This window comes from Falco naumanni, chromosome 6 (genome assembly GCF_017639655.2).
Source record: "Falco naumanni isolate bFalNau1 chromosome 6, bFalNau1.pat, whole genome shotgun sequence".
Taxonomy (NCBI): domain Eukaryota; kingdom Metazoa; phylum Chordata; class Aves; order Falconiformes; family Falconidae; genus Falco; species Falco naumanni.
Window position 1 is genome coordinate 76,944,910 of NC_054059.1, and position 18,744 is coordinate 76,963,653.

At 45.1% G+C, this 18,744-nt stretch overlaps 2 protein-coding genes across 3 annotated transcripts; one reads left to right on the forward strand and one right to left on the reverse strand.

Annotated features, from left to right (window-relative positions):
• Positions 1-2,320: 2,320 nt before the first annotated feature.
• Positions 2,321-8,706, reverse strand: SPRTN (SprT-like N-terminal domain). 2 transcript variants are annotated; one of them, XM_040599288.1, is made up of 5 exons: positions 8,368-8,706; positions 6,903-7,002; positions 5,831-5,881; positions 4,918-5,185; positions 2,321-4,638 (listed from the first exon to the last, which is right to left on the reverse strand). In XM_040599288.1, the coding sequence occupies exons 1-5, from the start codon at positions 8,637-8,639 to the stop codon at positions 3,923-3,925; spliced, it is 1,407 nt and encodes a 468-aa protein (XP_040455222.1). In that variant the 5' UTR covers positions 8,640-8,706; the 3' UTR covers positions 2,321-3,922. The 2 variants fall into 2 exon arrangements, with proteins under 2 accessions (XP_040455222.1, XP_040455221.1); XM_040599287.1 differs by lacking the exon at positions 5,831-5,881 and adding an exon at positions 5,940-6,068 and having other exon boundaries at positions 8,368-8,705.
• A 203-nt stretch (positions 8,707-8,909) lies between these two features.
• On the forward strand, positions 8,910-14,823 carry EXOC8 (exocyst complex component 8). Its single transcript, XM_040598486.1, has 2 exons — positions 8,910-10,460; positions 11,076-14,823. Exons 1-2 carry the CDS (start codon positions 8,943-8,945, stop codon positions 11,682-11,684), a joined length of 2,127 nt encoding a protein of 708 aa, XP_040454420.1. The 5' UTR covers positions 8,910-8,942; the 3' UTR covers positions 11,685-14,823.
• The last annotated feature ends 3,921 nt before the right edge of the window (positions 14,824-18,744 follow it).

An 18,744-nucleotide genomic window follows, 5' to 3' on the forward strand; every position in this document is an offset into this window, starting at 1 on the left:
TGGCATTCTCCAGCCAGAGCAGTCTGCACCATCCCATCATCGCCATGAATTGCTCCAGCTGCTTCAGAAGAGATGTCCGTCTCACCTTTTCTCAGAAACTCACCCTTCCTTCCTTCTCGCTGTTACCCTTCAGTACAGTGGAACTTGCTTTACTTTAAGGATGTATAGGGCTGCTGTGTGCATGGAAAATACCACAGAACCGAGGGACTCTAGAAGAACACATGAGGAAGAAGTAAACCCTTACAAGCCATTTACTCCATAGCACATCCTACTGCTGCAGCAAGAGAAGCTTCAACAGCTACTCTGCATTTCAGGAATTATTCACGAGTTACCCAGTTACGACTAAGCCCTCTCTAGCCTTTGATTTCATGAAATATTATTACCTCGTATGCTTTATTACTAACACCGATCCAGTGACAGATAGAACAGCCTGTTCCAAATGACATGTAGTTGTTCTCTTGCGAAACGTTCCTAGAAAGGCGGCTCAGGTAACTAATTCCTACAGTCCGAGCCGCAGCACCTGCCCTGCCTCAGTAATGTACTTCCACGGAGACATAAATAGCCTGCTCCTCAGCTTAGGCACAGGCATCAGGGTTGGGCTTGCTGTAAGAATACTTTTCCCCCACGACCTAGATATCCCAAGTGAAAACAAACAGTGGTTGGACTACTGGAGATGGTAAAGGAACGCACATTATCACTTTTAAAACATGTTATAAAGCACACTGCTACTACGTATCTTCTTGCAAGACAAACTCATTTTTCTTAGCCCAAAGGAAAACTCTACTTTCCACTCTTTCATCAGAACTCATCAAGTATTACAAAAACTTCTTAGATAAATATTTTCAATTATTATTTTTTTTTTTACTTTATGGAAATGTTTATCTTCAAGATTCCTTGCCTGATAACAGTTTCAAGGCAATCAAAGAGCAGCCTTTTATTATAATGATGAAACAGCCAAGTAACCCTCACTTCTAGAGGTTAAACTACCTAAATATCATCCGAATCATTCCGAGCAATTCCAGTAGGTCACCACAGAATGGGATTGGTTTTGCCCTCAGTTTGCACAACAATCTGGTCACAAACAGCACGCGCACATTTGACCTTGCCCATATCCCATTTGTCTCAGAAATGAGGTATATTATCCTGTTTCTTACATTCTCAATCAGGCAACTTATTTCACAGATCAGTGAATCACGTCTGTTTGTGTTGTCACAGACAGTATCTAAACTCACTCAGGACAAAGTCAACTGATAGAGAAGACAAAATTTCTCACCTTTCACCCAAATGTACTGGTCCATTTTAAAAACATACGGGTAGTCATTGTTGTAACTGTGGGAAGGACACTGTATTCAAGAACAAAATCTTACAGAAACAGCATTCACAGTAACATACCTCGAAAAACCAGGCCATGACCTGTTAATAATAGCCTGCAATAGGTAATAACCGCAAAGCCTGTCCACCCTGCTCTTTGTCACATTTATCTCTGTATAAAAGAGATCTTGGCACCATACTACTTCATTGTAAAAACACGCATGGGCAGAGGTGATGTTTTTCCACAGCTGTTCCAGAACTGCTCAATTGTTTTGGAAACAGATCTATTTTAGGACATTTGTATATTTGAGACAGGACTTGCCTATAGCTTAAGTTCCCCGACCTGCCTGCCCCGACAGGCTGTACTGTTCACTGAATTCTACAGGTCAATTCCCCCATTTGTTTTCTATTTGTTGTTCAAATGAACACTATTGATGTAAAAGAAGACATTAGGAAAAAAAAAATAATTCATTTAACAATACCCACAATCCTCCCTTCTCCATTACTCTTATTGGTTACAGTGGGAAAGACAAGTGAGGAAACTGATGAGAACAATAGTAAAGGAAATAGCTCTCAAAAAATTGCTTCACGATCTGAGACCATTCATGATGTGAATCCAGTCCTCATCTTAAAAACATACGACAGCACAAATACCTCCGAGTCACACCATCCTTGTAAATGTCAAGTTTCACTGGGAACATTGCCAGATACTGCCATTTTTAGAAGGAAGTATGGAAAATGAACTTGTCAAATTAAGTTTTAGAATCAGTACTTGTAAAGTCTTCCACAGAAATGCAACAAAAGTGAAACTACTAAAAATATGATGGAGAAGGCAGGGGTTGACGCAGTCAACCAACACCTGTTTTTACAGGGAAATCTAAGAAGGAAAACTGTTAATAAAGGAAGGATCTATTAAACCAGACTTATTAGATATACAGGTGAGCCCACTGGTGAGTAACACAAGACAGTGACAACTGCCATGTGAAAATTTAAACTTATAACTGCTTAATGAAAATTTAAAATTAAGTACCAATTTATTCAGAATATACAAGAACAAACGTTAAACATCTGTAGCATCAGTGTTCACAAAACACCTTAACTCTTTTTAAACACTGGTGTATCATTTGCCAAATTTGCACAGCAGTTTATTTCCCAATTTTAAAAGGAAGCAGCAAGTAATGGATTGTACAGAGGCAAATAAATGTGCATCCCAGGCTAATACAGCCATTTTCAGTTGTAGCAACAATATTGGAATTTATATTTTTTGGTAACAAAAATACTTATGATCAGTTTTACAAGTAAGGAAACAAGCTGTTAACTCTTTAACCAGTTAATACTTTCAGTGCAACTAGAGAATTGTTAAAATTTCAGAAGGTTTATATAGAATAACGTTTCACAGCATAATTGTTTTTAGCACTCAACTGAGCAGCTTGCTGGATACTAACCACCGAGCTGGCTGGCTTCCAGAAGAAGCCAAATAAAGGCTGTCAGCTAACGTCAATTTAAACTTCCAGTGCTTTACAGGTCAAAACAGCATCAAGTGAAAAATCACAAAGGCTTTTATGACATGGCCAAGAACAGTCTTTACCAGTATTGCTACCAATACTCCTCACAACTTTCACTTACTAGTGTCAGGATATGGGGGTCAGTTACTCGTAGGCACATAATACCTATACGCTAGAAGACGAGAGAACTTTCAACAGTTTGTGCAAGCCATCAAAAAAAGTGGGCGGAGAACCTAGCTGGGACCCTGGACCAAAAAGACACACGAAACTGAAGTTCATCAGCTTCCAATTGACCACTCCAACTTTTAACAGTGTACCTAATTTTTAAATCCTTTTTGAAAAAAACTCCTCAAAATGATTTATTTTTTTTAATTGAGCCCTTAAGTGTACAGCCTTCTCATCTGCCAAGTATCTTGCGCTTCATTTCCTAGCACTTCATCACCCTTCTGGATTTTCTCTCTTCCTGCAACAATCTACCCATTAATCCTAAATGGATGCTTTGCTATGTTTTTGATGACTGTCCATCTCCCATTTTTGACAAAAACTCGTATTTGAGATTCTCACTCATCCATCTTTTCAAAAAGGTCACAGGTGAGAAGAACCACCCGAGTGTAATTGTGGCTTATGCAAAATATTTATTATTCTAAAAATACATGCCACTTAATTACACTGCAGTAAACAGAAGAATTCTTATCTATTATAGGTGGTTAACTTTAAGAATGGTCAAAGACACTTAAAAAAAAAAAAAAAAACAAACACACAAAGGGGTCCTGAAAACAAAGACAAATTAGCAGGATTAAAAATGTCTTAGTTTTAAGAACTGCCTCAAAACTACACAGTTCAGCAAGTATCCACCTTCTTATTACCCAGATAATGCAGCAACAATGTTGGCACAACCATCCACCAACTAAAACTTGAGTATTTGATTCTTTGGAACACAAGTAGCAGCTAGCTTCCCAGTCAGCACTGATGCATAACTCCACACAACTTGATGTTCAGCGTGCTGACAGTATTTTAAATTCCAGTTTGCAAACCTTAAGCAAAGCAGTTTTCAAGCCATGTTTTCAGCCCCGGTTCATCTTTTTGAGACAGCTTTCTGAAAGTTTTTATGCAAGACAAGAATCAAGGTGTTCATTTATTTCAGACTCGAAAACCTCAGTCTGGCAAACAGGACAACTGACTCTTTCATTCTGCCTTACAGCAGTGCTGGAACTTGCAGAGGACACTGTAGATGCAGCTTTGGTTTTCACAGGAGCATTTACACTTAAGGTGACATCAGTACTCCCTTTTTTAATGAAATAGTTTTCAAAGGCAGTTTTGTCTTCCATTTTTGGCCATTGCTGTAGTGCATTAGTACACTCCGAGTGTTTTTTCTCAGGTGCAACCTGAGCTGTTGCTGTCTGCTCAAGACAAATCTGTTTCGATGGCCTGTTAGAAAAAGGCATAACCCTCTTGCCATTTGCAGAACGTTGGTTTGATTTTTCTTCCACAACACCAGCAATTTTAACAGGCGATCCACTGACATTCTTGTAAGCTTTTGCATTAGCGACAGAGGGTTTGGGAAACTCATGCTTTGAGGCTAAGTTGATTTTCTCACAGGCGTCATCAGTGTAAAGGGGAAAGAAGATGCCATTACGGGGTGATTTTTCAAATTTTATCTCATTTTTAGGGATTGGTATTGTCCTTACTGCTGAACGATGCTGTGAACTAACATTGCTGCTGAAATCTGTGCTTTTTTCTGAGAGTTCACCGTCTCCCCCAAGCCGATAACCCTTTCCACTAAAAGGCACCAGATCTTGTGTATCACGCATTGGGGTCTTGCCTGCAAAATGAGAAGAAAATAAGAAAAAAGTTAGTAAGTTTTTCATATATAAATCAAGGGCTTAGTATTTACGTACTTCACCTGAAAAATCTGCTGCTTGGAAGCAGTGCAGCAAACTAAACCTTTTGCAAACAATTGAGAAGAAGCCTAGAAATGCACAAATACAAATGGGCCCTGTTCTTTGCCTACATCACAGTAATGGCTAAGCAAAGCTTAGTGGTTGATCTGTATTTGTTCAAGGAAGTGTTTGGAAAAGAAAAAAAGAATTATTTTACATACCTTTGTTAGTTGACTTGGACTTCGGAAGTTTTGCTGCCCCAGTTCGCTCCTTGGATTTCTTTGAGAAGTTCTCTGGCTCCTTTACTTTTGTGAACGTACCTCCACACGTCTCTTGATGCTTAACCCACCAAAAGTCTCGTGCCGAGGGTGCTCTATTTGTTGAACGTTTCACATATCCAAAGTACGGTTTTCTGTTTTGACAGGGGCCATTGCATCGCCACCAGTGCTGGCGGTACAAATCCACCTCATCATGAAAAGTATGGTAAATCTAGGTTTAAAAAAAAAAACAACAAACAAGCAGTAATTCAGGAAGTTTCTATTTTTATGTGAATAGCTCTACGATTTTTTTTTTTTAAATGTATTACCATTTAATTCCTTCCATTACTGCTGTGATTTTTACATTACCAGTTAAAAGAGCTGAATCTGGGTATAACTTGATCAACATTTAGCTACCATTAAAATAAAGCCTTAAAGAAAGACAGGATGTGTAGGAATATGGCTTATCTTGTTTGAACTGCAATAAAATCACTTTCAAAATCTATCTACAGTTTCACCCCAAATTACATACTGTTTAGAATGCATTGTAAATACCGGTATTGTAATCTCCCTCCAGTTATTATCTCAGTGATGGTATCAGATACATCATATCGTCAACCCATTAGCCTCTACTCACATAAATCCTAACTAAAAGAGACTGCTCCCAAATATTATTCTGAACATGGAGCTATTCTGTCCCTAAGTTGTTTCAAATTCAAACAAAAGTTTAAAGGAAAGTAGTTACAGAGAATATACTTGAAAACTGTACGACTTAACAATTCACCACATCTTCCTCAACTTGTTTGCACCACCATCCCCAACAAAATTAACCATGGCACTGGCATACACTTGGATGCAAATTTGTATTGGTACCAACCGTGGAGTGTCCAACAGGAGTAAGTTTATTACTCACACCACGCCAGGCATACTAAAAAAAAGACCAGGAAGAAATCTTTATTAAATTAGGTTAAGTGGATTATGCTTACTGTGACATTGGCTCCAGTCAAGCGATTAATGCGACGCATGTGTTTGCAGAACTCTGGTCCATGAGATTCACGATCTTTGTCATTATTAGTAACAAAAAGCAGGGCATGGATCATTTCATGCAACAATGTCTGAAACGATGCAAATCATTACCTATTTACTGAAAAGCATTACATACAGTTTCAAGATTAAGCTGGGAGTATTTCACTCCTCTGCATTTATCTGGGTACTGATCTTATCTTCAGGCATTCGTATGTTCAGTCTGGGTCATAAAAACATAATACTTATTCTACCTGTCAAATCAAATTACCTCTGTTCCCATACCAGCAAAACATGCTGGAGAATATTACTACAATAAATGACAATCCAAAAAGGAGAAATAATCCTCAAACTTAAGTCAGACCTTTAAAGAGACCATCCCCTCTGCCACTGGGGGGCGGGGGGGGGAAGGGGGGGAAGACACTTGTGAGAAAGTTGAAACTGTACAACATTTTGTTCATTAAGAAAATCCAAATGTTAAGCCAACTCAAAGCAGCAGCCCCAACAGAGGCACAAAGTTATGTTTACTGTCATATCCTATATTCTTATTTTCTGTTGTTGGCCTTTTGACCTAGAAGATGAAACTACAGCCATTTTCTGATTCTGATTTCAGCAAATGTTTGGCTTAATATTAAAAGGATAATTTAGGAATAAAAAAGTTGGTTTTTTTCTTTATAAAGTCAGTAAAATAAACAAATTACTTTAGACTCCTACTCAGAGTTGCCCATTTAGAAACATAAACCAAGTATTACCATGATACTGCAACACAAGCAACACAAATGTAATAATAAAGCTACTGCTATTTTACAAGCTGTTTTACAAGCTATTTTACAAGAATCCCACTATGAAATGTAAAATGTTTGTACAAAGTGGTAGGGTAGACGCAATACATTTTATGTGGAGATTCACAAACAGTCTTCAAATACCTCAACGAGATCCTTCCTCGGCCTTAGCTTTAGGAGTGGCTCACTTAGACGAATGGAACACATTCCACCTTTTCCTTCATATCTACACACTCCAGCACAACTGAAAGAGACACAGGAAAAAACAAGTATGAAAGGCTACTTCAGTAGTACATGAAGAAAGTTGAAAATTGAAGTTAAACCACCATCCCTTTCCAACACACGCTTGGTAACTCACATGAAAGAACACTTTGCGCAGTTACTTGAAAAACTCAACAGGATTAACAAAAGTGAAACTATGATTTATTCAATTTCTTGCAAAAGATAGCAATCCTGGGGGAAAAAATGAAAAAATAAATCACAGTGGACTGTTCCAAGCTGATTTGTTTAGGAGGCAGAGGACTGTTTTCATTAGAACTCCTGATGGAGCACACAATACATAAAACAGAGGCTGGAGATTCACAACAGCTAACACCAACTTAACCACTGGTTGCTGCAATTTCACTCCTCACCCTACCCCCAACTTCTGGCTCTTACTAAACCTTCACATATCATCACTTCTGCATGCTAATCCAGCAGAAAGCAGTTGTGTTGTTTTGGGTTTTTTGGGTTACCGAATTAGTCCTCTACCAGTTCAGTATCCAAATATTTTCAAGTGCCTCAGGAACACTGCAACCATTGGAGGACAAGAGGGGGGCAGGACTCCAGCAGGCAGCAATTGCATCAGCTGTGTGCGGCAGCACTGCAGCCTGGGCTTCAAAGCTGTTTTTTTCTTTCATCTCAGATTTCCTGTATATTCCCCTTCCTGGTTTATTCTAAGTCTTGTTAATATAACATTGTAATTTCATACCTGCCTCTCTGCCATGCTGCAAAACTATCAAAAGACCGAGAACGAGAAAAACGACAGCACTATGAGTGTGTTCTTTTAAGGTTCGACAGACACAGTTCAAGACCAAGTTACTTATTCCAAGCCAACATCTCTCCGGTTTTGCCTGCATCATGCAAAAAGCCATTTACGGCAGCCAAGGACGACAAGCGAAGGGCAACACAGTGACAGTGATCAACCCACGACCTGGGGTATGAACTATGTCAGACAAGCAGGACATCCAGATATCTGGAAGAGAAGCTGCGCCACTGCTATCCCGCGCCACGAAGCCAGAGCTGGGAGCAGCCCTGAGGGACAAATGACAGATTTTCCTCCCCCGCCCCGAAACCCGCTGGATGATGGGCCCAGTTGCTGCTTATGGGACGGCTCACAGCCTGTCCCGCAGCTCTGGCCCAGCACCGGGGGCCGCTCAGCGCCAGGCGGCTCCTGAAACCCACCGCCCCCCCCGCTCCCGACGCCTCCCGGCTCCAGCCGCCCCCGGCCCCCTGCCGCCCCCCGCCCCGGCCGAGTCACGCCCGCAGGGAGGCCGCCCCCCGGCCCGCTCCCCCCCGCAGGGCTGCCCTGCGAGCCCACCCGGCGCCGCTCCCCGCCCCGGTAGCGTACAGGGTCATGCGCGGGCTCCACGACACCTCGACGGCCGCCAGGCGCCCCCAGAAGAGCGTCTCGTTGAACTGCAGGAAGAGGCCGTGCACGTCGGGGCTGGGGTCCAGCAGCTCCCAGGCCTCGTCCACCACCGACAGCGGGCGGAGGAGCGAAGGGTCCGGCGAGGCCTCGGGGCACGCAGAAGCCGCCGCCGCCTCCTCCTTATCCTCCGCTTCCCACAGCGCCTGGAGCTGGAGCGCCAGCACGAAGTCCTCCTCCTCCGCCGCCGCCATCCCGCGCAGCGCCGCTGCGTGCCCGCCCCGGCGGCCAGGCCCTAAACCCGCCCGAACGGCCGGCGGGGCCCACGGCGCATGCGCGCTGCCCCTCCCAGCCCGGCGCACACGCGCGGCGCGGCCATGCGCGACCCCGCCCCGCCGGCGGCCGGCAGCCTCCGCCTGCGCATGCGCGGCTGGCGGGCGATGCTGGCGCAGGCGGCGTACGGGCCGCTGTGCGCAGGCGCGGCCGCGGTGTCCGCGGCGGCGGCGGCGGCGGCGGCTGGGCGGGCGCCCGGCGGCGAGGCGGGCGGGGGCGCGGCGATGGCGCTGTCGCTGGGCGAAGGCGGCGGGAGCCGGCTGCGGCGGCAGCTGGAGTCGGGGGGCTTCGCGGCGGGGGAGTACGTGAAGCAGCTGTCGCAGCAGTCGGACGGCGACCGGGACCTGCAGGAGCACCGGCAGCGCATCCAGGCGCTGAGCGAGGAGACGGCCCAGAGCCTGAAGCGCAACGTCTACCAGAACTACCGGCAGTTCATCGAGACGGCGCGGGAGATCAGCTACCTGGAGAGCGAGATGTACCAGCTCAGCCACATCCTCACCGAGCAGAAGGGCATCATGGAGGCCGTCACCCAGGCCCTGCTCCTGCAGGCCGACCGCGACGACCCCGCGCTGGGAGCCCGCCGCGCCGCCTCCACCGACCCCTTCCTGCCGCTGTCGGCCAAGGAGGCAGCGGCCAGCGAGGAGGGCCGGCAGCGCACCCTCACCACCCTCCTGGAGAAGGTGGAGGGCTGCCGCGACCTCCTGCCCGAGAGCCCCGGCAAGTACCTGGTCTACAACGGCGACCTGGTGGAGTATGATGCGGACCACATGGCGCAGATCCAGCGGGTGCACGCCTTCCTCATGAACGACTGCCTGCTGGTGGCCACCGCCCTGCCCAACCGCCGCGGCGCCTACCGCTACGACGCACTGTACCCCCTCGACGGGCTGGCCGTGGTCAACGTCAAGGACAACCCACCCATGAAGGACATGTTCAAGCTGCTCATGTTCCCCGAGAGCCGCATCTTCCAGGCCGAGAACGCCAAGATCAAGAAGGAGTGGCTGGAGGTGCTGGAGGAGACCAAGCGCAACCGGGCCCTCAGCGAGAAGCGACGCCTGGAGCAGGAGGCTCTGCCCCGGCCTGCCCCGACACCCCCCGAGTCCACCAACCCCTTTGAGGAGGAGGAGGAGGAGGAGGAAGAGGAGCACTCTGAGGAGGAGGAGGTGGTCGACCTCTCTCTCGAGTGGATCCAGGAGCTGCCTGAGGACCTGGACGTCTGCATCGCTCAGCGGGACTTCGAGGGGGCGGTGGACCTCTTGGATAAACTCAACGAGTACCTGGGGGACAAGCCCGTGAGCCAGCCCGTGAAGGAGCTGCGGGCCAAGGTGGATGAGCGGGTCCGGCAGCTTACAGACGTGCTGGTGTTTGAGCTGTCTCCAGACCGCTCGCTGCGGGGAGGGCCACGGGCCACCCGCAGGGCCGTGTCCCAGCTCATTCGCTTGGGCCAGTCCACCAAGGCGTGTGAGCTCTTCTTGAAGAACCGGGCGGCCGCGGTGCAGACAGCCATCCGACAGCTGCGCATCGAGGGCGCCACGCTGCTCTACATCCACAAGCTCTGCCATGTCTTCTTCACCAGCCTTCTAGAGACAGCAAGAGAGTTTGAGACGGACTTCGCTGGCAACAATGGCTGCTACTCGGCCTTTGTTGTCTGGGCCCGCTCCTCCATGAGGATGTTTGTAGATGCCTTCAGTAAGCAAGTATTTGATAGTAAAGAGAGCTTGTCAACTGCGGCAGAGTGCGTCAAGGTAAGAGGGTCTGAAGAGAGGGTGGTGTGACACGATAACCAAAGTAAAGGCTGCAAAGCTTATAAAATCCTCTTTTCTAACCCTAGTTCAGTTGTTGTGGGTCTCCAGAGAGGTTTCCTTAGCTGAAAGATTAATATTCATTTGGGATTGGTTTGGGTGTTTTCATTCTAACAGAGGAAAACATTAAGATGAAAATACACAGCAAGAAAAACCCTGCCCTTAGATTTACGTAAGCTCCATCTGAATGATGAATATTTGAAGACTTTCTGTTTGTTTTCCAAGCCTGTCCTGGACTACATTTCCATAATTTTTTTCAAGACTAACTTTCTCAGGTTATGGTTTCTTTCAGCTGCTAATAAGGGAGGTGGGGGGTGCGGGTGGAAACAAGTGGGTGGGTGCATGGGTGGGGTTGTAATGTCATTGTCCAGCGTATTTTTGACAGGCAGGGTTTATCTTTCAGTTACGGATTTCTCATTAATAAGGAATTTCTTCAAGCAGGAGAAATAAGTGACTAACACTTCCCCGTTTTGTGAGAATGACAAATTTGGTAAGTGTGTAAGATGTAAAGGGGGCCTGCACAATAGTAACACCTTTCACTTTTTGTTAATTCCCAAGGTAGCTAAAGAGCACTGCAAGCAGCTTAGCGAGATCGGACTGGATCTCACCTTCATCATTCATGCCCTTCTGGTGAAAGATATCAAAGGTGCTTTACAGAGCTACAAGGATATCATCATTGAGGCCACCAAGCACCGCAATTCTGAGGAGATGTGGAGAAGGATGAACCTAATGACTCCGGAGGCGCTGGGAAAACTCAGGGAGGAGATGAGGAGCTGTGGGGTAGGCAATTTTGATCAATACACGGGTGATGACTGCTGGGTCAACCTTAGCTATACTGTGGTAGCTTTCACTAAGCAGACTATGGCCTTCTTGGAGGAGGCGTTAAAGCTTTACTTTCCGGAGTTGCATATGGTTCTTTTGGAGAGTCTCGTGGAAATCATCCTAGTGGCTGTCCAGCATGTTGATTACAGTTTACGGTGTGAACAGGACCCTGAGAAAAAAGCATTCATTAGGCAGAATGCATCCTTCCTGTATGAAACTGTCCTTCCTGTTGTGGAAAAAAGATTTGAGGAAGGAGTTGGAAAGCCAGCCAAGCAGCTACAGGATCTGAGAAATGCTTCAAGATTGATGCGTGTAAATCCAGAAAGTACCACCTCTGTGGTGTGAAGTGACCTAACTGTTCTGATGAACAGAGTGTGAAAGCACTTAATGAAAATGTTGTACATTGAATATATGAACTAAGGGGAGTGGGGTGGGGGGGTGCTGAGTCACTGAAAAATGCAGAAGTCTTAACTGCTGCATTCCAGAAGCTGGAGATTTACAACCAAAGCCTGCAAGGATGCAATGCTTTTCTTGGTGGATTGGGGGTAGGGGAGTGAGAATTAAGGTCGAGGTCACACTTCCTTAGGCAGAATATCCTGTAAGAATGGCTTGTGTAGTGTTTGTGACTTGGGAAATACTATGATATACAATTTTTGGCCAAATGTTTGCGGAAGTCTTAAATATATGTACACCGTATGGCAGGAAATGATCACTTCTCGTGACATCACTGTAGGAATTCTTTTTTAAGGCAGCATTCTGGTAGGAGGGAAGTGCCGAAACCCTCCCAGGGTGTGGTATTCGGTGAGGCACATCCACCATCGAGATGTGACTCAGCACTGCAGATAAACAACATAGATTTGCACAGTCTGATTTGTTTGGTAGCAATGCAGACTCTTCAGTTTCTCCGGCATTCAAATTCTCTTCATTCACTTCAGAGGCAGATCTAAAATAAAAAAAGATTTTTGTGCAGAGTTTTTATGTTTGGGTGAAGGGGCTGCTTCTGTTTAATAACCTGTCAGCTTAAATTACAGCTCTCTGGAAACAAACCTTCTGCTGTCAGAAACATTTGTTCCCTTCAGAGAAGAAGTGAGAATAACTTTCTTCCCTTCCCTTTTATGCTCACCTTCCTGGTTTTCCTTGTTTTCTCCTGGACTTCATTAGGGTCAAATTCATTTGATGAAGTGTGCACCCTTGCTTGAGGTGCTGTCATAAATGCATTATGGGCCATTACCTACTGGTAAGAACCATAGTGAAGAGGCATAAATGGTCTTGCAATGGGCAGGGCAGGGAGAGGGTCTGAAGGTACTTTCAGTTTGGAAGAAACAGAATGTAAGTTTTGCTGTACAGAAGCAGCTCAGGATGAAGAGCCTGGGTGTGTGGCTTTTTGTAAATGATGTGATCTTCAAAACACATGCTCTGTCTCTCCTGCAAATATTAGTGTCATTCCCTGTAATACAGCAATAACCAAGAAGAACTATATTTTTTGCAGAAAACACAAGGGCTGTGTTTGATTGGGAACTCTAATGTAGATGAGGGAAGGTTACACAAATGCCTGTAAGTTTGGATTGAATGGTGATGGCTATCTCGTTCAGTGTGTGGCTTTGAAAATAAAGTAAGCTAAGTCCTGTGTAAAGGCTGGCTGAAAGAAGGCTGTCAGCATCATCTTCTAACCTGTGTAAACTTCTTCCCCTTTGGTGCAGGCTTCATTAGTTGTGAGGAAATCATGTTACAGCTAAGTAATCTTGTATTAGACTCTCAATAAGTGTTCTTAACTGGAATAATTGAGTGTCCTAGTCCTCTTGCACTTTCAAATGAAAGCTTTTGCATTTTGTATCGTGGTAATGAATGCCTTGTGACTGCCTGAACAAACAAAAGATACCGCTAGTAAAACATCCTGCGTAACTGCTGCTTACACTGGAGCTTCTTCATGTCTGCTTACTTTCACGGTGCTGGTTCAGTGCAGTTTTCACCGTACTGGCCAGTTTTTATTGTCTTGCTCTTTGGATGCCTTTTGAACTGACAGATTTTGGAAAGCATCCTGCTGTCTCTGCTCACTTGCTTTCCAGCGTTTGGACCCTTTGCTAGCAAATCACAGGAAAAACCCATACAAAATGGTTTTAAAGGGTAACTCGTTACTCTTAACTAAAACTGATTGAAAACCACTGAAATAGCTATAGTTTTATTTTAAGGCACAGGGACAGTGAGAATTAGAACTTGTGTGAACATGTTATGTCCATAGAGAGCCACACAGGCTTTTTTTCACTAGTTAACTATTTTTAATACCAGAACCTAGTGAAGTATATCGAAGTAATATATTCTCTGTCATCCGTTGAAAGTGGGCGAAGGTAGCAACCTGGCTTTACTTAATCTGAGAAATACTTTCAAGTGGATTACAAGTGAGAGCTCTCCATGATGACGGGTATTTTGGAGGAGAGGGAGAAGGGAGGGCGTTTTTCCTCTGAAGACAGATACATTTTATTGTTTTCTTTACAGCAGAAGAAAGCAGTGTATTAAATATGGATGAGCCTTATGTAATTTATTTTTTTTTTTGCCTGTGCAAGAGAAGGGTAAGCTATGGAACTGCAGCTCAATGCTCTTGATTGTTGTGATGCTTGAGGATTTTGTGTAAGCTGAATTGTAGTTTCGTGATTCCCAGCTCTGGGATAAGGTTGAATAGGAAAAGAGCCCTCGTCACGCTTCTGCTGCAGGCTGGTGTAGCGCATTTTATACTAATCAGAGGATGAAATACAGAATGTCATTCTGCCATGTGCTCTGTTACACCTCTGTCACCGCTCCTTTCGTCGATCTATTTACAGCATGCAGGGCCTACTCATTTTGTCTCTGCCATCATCGATGGAGCAGGGGACTTTTGTGGATGTTGGTTTTAAAGGATCAGGGAATGTGGCCTTTCATTTGGGTGATCTAATACCGTGTTTGTGTGCCTGTCACAATTCAGACACAGGTGTGGATTTATATAAACTGCTGTAGGTAGCATTGGTATTTTGTAACTTGTGAATCTATTCAAGTCATAATAAAAGACAGTAACTTAAGGGAAATGGTGTGCAATTAAATTGATCATGCTTTGTGTGTTAATTCAGTTAACAGGAAAACTCAACATATGCTGAGAGTCATCGTTCAATAAATTTCAGATTTGCAGATGGTAATTTGGAATGGCACTTTTCTTTTCCTGGGCTGTATACTTGTGGGGATAGTGTTCAAGTTGGAATTTGCAGTAACTACTGAATAGTACAATAGCAGTTTTCTTGATTTGAGCAAAGACTAGTGGGTTGGTTTTTTTTGTTTTCTTCTGAGACAATTGCATATAAAATCTGGTTTGCTTTAGCTGCTGTGACAAAATTGTAATGTGTAAAATGAAGGTGGGTTGGGTTTTTTTTTCTAATTCAGATGAATTTATGTATTAGAATTTAATGCAATAACTTTTCTGAACAGTGAGGATCATGTATTAAAACTTTTGGACATACAACACTAGTGATGTATTTCTGTTTTTATTACATCATCATCAGGAAGAGGACGTTGGTTCAAAGTTCAAGTCCACTAATAAAGCTTCAGGTCAGTCGTTTGTGGGGGAAAGGTAAGAGGCAGCCAGGTGATGTCACTTCTGTTACATTCTTACAAAGTCGGTGTGTGGCTGAATAAGTTGAAGCTGGAAGCAAATGTTTCTCAACATTGTATCTGAGTCAAATGGCGCAGAGGCCGTACTCTAAGGGGACTTGGGGTAGGTAGGTGAGGCTGTATCAACACCGGGGCAGTGTAGCTATAGGGTTTGTTACATTGCAGAGATTATTTTGTCACTGGCTTCCATTCATACTTCCCTTGGATGCTGAGTGTGCAGTAGAGCCCATCTCATCACTAGGTGGAGTTTTGTCCGATGAAACTTAAGTAAGCCATGGGCAGGCACAGGCGTTAAAGCTGTGCTACCTTGCAGTGTGGCTCAGGATGTTTTTGTAGCGTGCTGGGGAACGAAGATGCTGCACCAAATAATTCAGATGTTAGGGTCAACTCTTTTTCTTCCTTGGTAGTGCTTATTTTCTATGTTTTCTAATTTTAGTATAGTTAATTTCTTAATTCTTCATGTTTTCCTTTCCTGCTGTGTTTCTGTACCCTCTGCAGGATCCCTGCAGAGGATCTCAGCTTTCTACTTTTTCTAAAGGTACGTACCAACATGTGATTTCTGTTCCGCCTGAGAGACATGCTGCTAGACTGCAAGCCCCTGCAGGGATGTGAAAAGTCGCTTGTCCCAGCTTCAAGTGTCTTGTGTAAAGTGTGCAGCTTAATGACTTCTTAAAGTCAAGCTTGTGTGACCTCTCGTCATTTTACTTCAATATTGGCCTGAAATTCCAATGAGAGCTCATGGTCGTAACGCAGCTTTGCACACCAGCACAGTAATGCAGAAAGTCCCCACCACCAATCCTCATAACTTAATTGCTCTTTACATTCCCTTTGCTGCACAGATGATAGTATGGTGGTGGTGATGATGATGATTATTATTATGGTTACTTTTACTTAAAAATATTCATCGTTCTGCAAACTCTCCGTTTGTTTTCTCTGAAGAAAATCACACCCAGAATGGGGCTTGTCTGTCGAGGAGCTTTTTGAGCTTTGCCTGTAGACACATCTTTTTCCCCAGAGGTTCAAGAGCTGTGATATGCATTCACATCTCTACAACCTCTGAAAGGTGGTAGAGGGAGAAACACTGCGAACTGTGGTGAAAATAGATTTACACCCTTTATAATTACAAGGGATGCTGACTAGAGTAATAGATCAGAATTTGAGTCATCTCGGACACAGAGTAATTGCCTCTGGAGTATTTAGGAAACTTTGCTAATACAACTTCAGTGGCTTCAATGTGCCCTGTGATACAGGTCTTAACTTCAGGGTTACAGGTTGAACTAGATTCTGTTCTACAGATGTGCTCTGTTTGCTGCAGCAGAGAGAAATTACTAGGAAGAGGCCTGGTCTGTGCAGGCTCCTGAGCAGTATTCCCCTTCCCAGTGGTTTATGTGACTGGTCAGGACAGCTTTCAGGCAATTTTAGATCACCTTTCTGTGACCCCGTAGTATTTACCCTCTCTCCCTCCCCATACAGTAGCTGGATCACAGGTGCACTCTGTTCCATGGCCTGAGCATCCCATGTCTCGCCCAAACAGAAGATAATATGGGAGGATGGAGAGAACCTTGCTCCCCAAATGACGAAGAGAGCTGTGGTGGCACATGGTTACCAGCGGAGGTCCCACAAGAGCTTTGCTTTGGTGAGCATCACCTCAGCGCAGGGAAAACAGGCATCCCCTAGCGTGTGCAAGCAGATACGATTGCGTTCAGTTGGTTCTCATAGAGCAGCACAGGAGCGAAAAGCATGTATGAAACTCTTCATGTTATGGCAGGAGCTGGACTCTCAGGCATTGGCTTAGATTACCCAAAACATAATTTGGCCTTGCAGCTGTTGGGAATCTTGTTCAGATGTGCGTGTGATTATTGAATGTATTGCACTAGGGAGGTAGACCAGGGAGACGAGCAGGCAGCGTTAACTTCACTGCTGCTTGGGAAGTCCTTGGAGATGCTTGGATTAATGATCATTTCAAGTGAATTTAAAAAAATCAGTCATGCAGCTCTTCGGCTAGTTGCACCAACATACTCAGTTCTTTCTCTGTCCTCCCAGAAAGCTGATCCAGACAAAATCAAAATTATCATGAAAGTGAGAGAGAGTTAGCCAAATCCTTTGTGATACAAGGCATTCTGAACACCTGCAGACTTGGGCAAAATTGGGATCCGGGCTTCAGACACTCCCCAGCCTGACTGTGGGCAGAGGGAAGACTTTGCCTCAAACACTTCCAGATTTCAAGTTCTCTGGGCTTTGAGTCATTCATACTGTTTCTAAAATCACAATTCATAGACAACTGTCTGTGTGCCAGTCAGATTTGTTAACTAGCCTGTTTTGGGTTTTTTTAATCGCAGCTTTACGGCACTGCTGCAGCCTGGGGACTCCTGTTGTTATGGCCATTTTCAGTTCTCCAGACACAGTTTTCACAATAGGAAGGGGCCCAGCTCCCTGCCCCAGCTCCTGCAGGATGGGATTGTCAGAAAAGTACTTGAAGCTCTGCAGAGAATCCTTCCTTCCTCAGGATCCAGGGAATTTTTCTCTCAAAATGCAGGTCTCTGATAAGCAGCTTCTGGTTTGCTTTTTCCCCCCTCCCCGTGACTAACAATTGGCAGGATTGATTTTTTTCCCACTCCACAATGTAACTGCTCCAGCAGAGGTGCCAGATCGGCTTTGTGGAGGAAGGAGGCCAAACTGCATGTTAAATTACAGTCTGTGCATCTGTCTTAATGTAATTCAGGCCATATACCTCCCTGCTGCCATCGCTAATGACAATGTATGTGGGGAGGAGAGGGGCTGAGAGGCTTGCAAGGAAAGGTCTCTAATCTTTGTCTCTCCGACTTCCACCCAGCAAGGTGCTTAAGCACACAGTGAAGGGCATAATGTTGCCCTGAATTTGAGAGGCCCACTCCTATACTCAGAGCTAATTAGATGTTAAAGTGGTTTTGATGTGTGGAGCATCAGTAAACTTCTGAATTTCGAAAAACCAACTGGCAAAGAAGCAATAGGGGGGTGATGCTAAAGCAACAGCAGCACATGAGCTAACAAAGCGTGTGTTTCTGTGACGCCTCAACTCTACTGTGACAAATCATGGCCCAAAACAAAGCCTTCCCCTTCTTCAGCAGGAGCAGTAGGCTCCATAAATCACCAGTGTTGCATCTTCCCAGGAGGCAGCCATAATGGAGTTGGACATGCTGAAATAAAGTAGCTTCATCTGACCAGGTGTGATACCTGGCACCGCATCACATCACAAGGAAACGCCCTTGGGAAAACTGTGATGCTAAGGAGCGGTGCACAGTGAGGCTGGATCAGCTGCTGTTCCAGGATGTGGCTCCACCTGAGCCTGACACTGGTGCTGGCTGGCACCAGGAGCAGCAGTCCCAGCCTCCTGCTGCACCCTGTCCTGCCTCCTGTGGCTAATCCAGAGCCCCCCATCCTGCAAGCTCCTCTCCTGCTGCCCACCGGGCCTGAATAGGTCTCCTCCTTCCTGGTGGGTTTGAACCCCGTCTTGTTTGCTGGGCGCCCAGTGATGTGCGCAGCAGGCAGAAGGGCCCTGCGCCCCTGCCTGGCATCTTCACACCAAATAGCCCCTCTCCCGGTGTGCCTGTAATCAGTCACCATTTTTTGTTTTCCCCTGAAGTTTATTACCATTTAAATAGCCTTCCAGCCTGAGACCTCCTGTGGGGTTTCTGACTCTGCTGCCTCACACTCTGTGAAATTAATTCCTGTAAGATCGTGTCCTCACAGGAAAATGGTACGGGTTCAACTAAACTGGTTTAGAAACTGTTTC

Bases quoted from the DNA above. Each gene is read 5' to 3' on its own strand.
- EXOC8 (XM_040598486.1), top strand. From the start codon at position 8,943: ATGGCGCTGTCGCTGGGCGAAGGCGGCGGGAGCCGGCTGCGGCGGCAG. The intron at 10,461-11,075 runs GTAAGAGGGTCT...TTAATTCCCAAG, and splicing joins CTGCGGCAGAGTGCGTCAAG to GTAGCTAAAGAGCACTGCAA.
- SPRTN (XM_040599287.1), bottom strand. From the start codon at position 8,639: ATGGCGGCGGCGGAGGAGGAGGACTTCGTGCTGGCGCTCCAGCTCCAG. The intron at 7,003-8,367 runs GTACGCTACCGG...TGTCTCTTTCAG, and splicing joins TGGAGCCCGCGCATGACCCT to TTGTGCTGGAGTGTGTAGAT. The intron at 4,639-4,917 runs GTATGTAAAATA...CTCATTTTGCAG, and splicing joins GTCCAAGTCAACTAACAAAG to GCAAGACCCCAATGCGTGAT.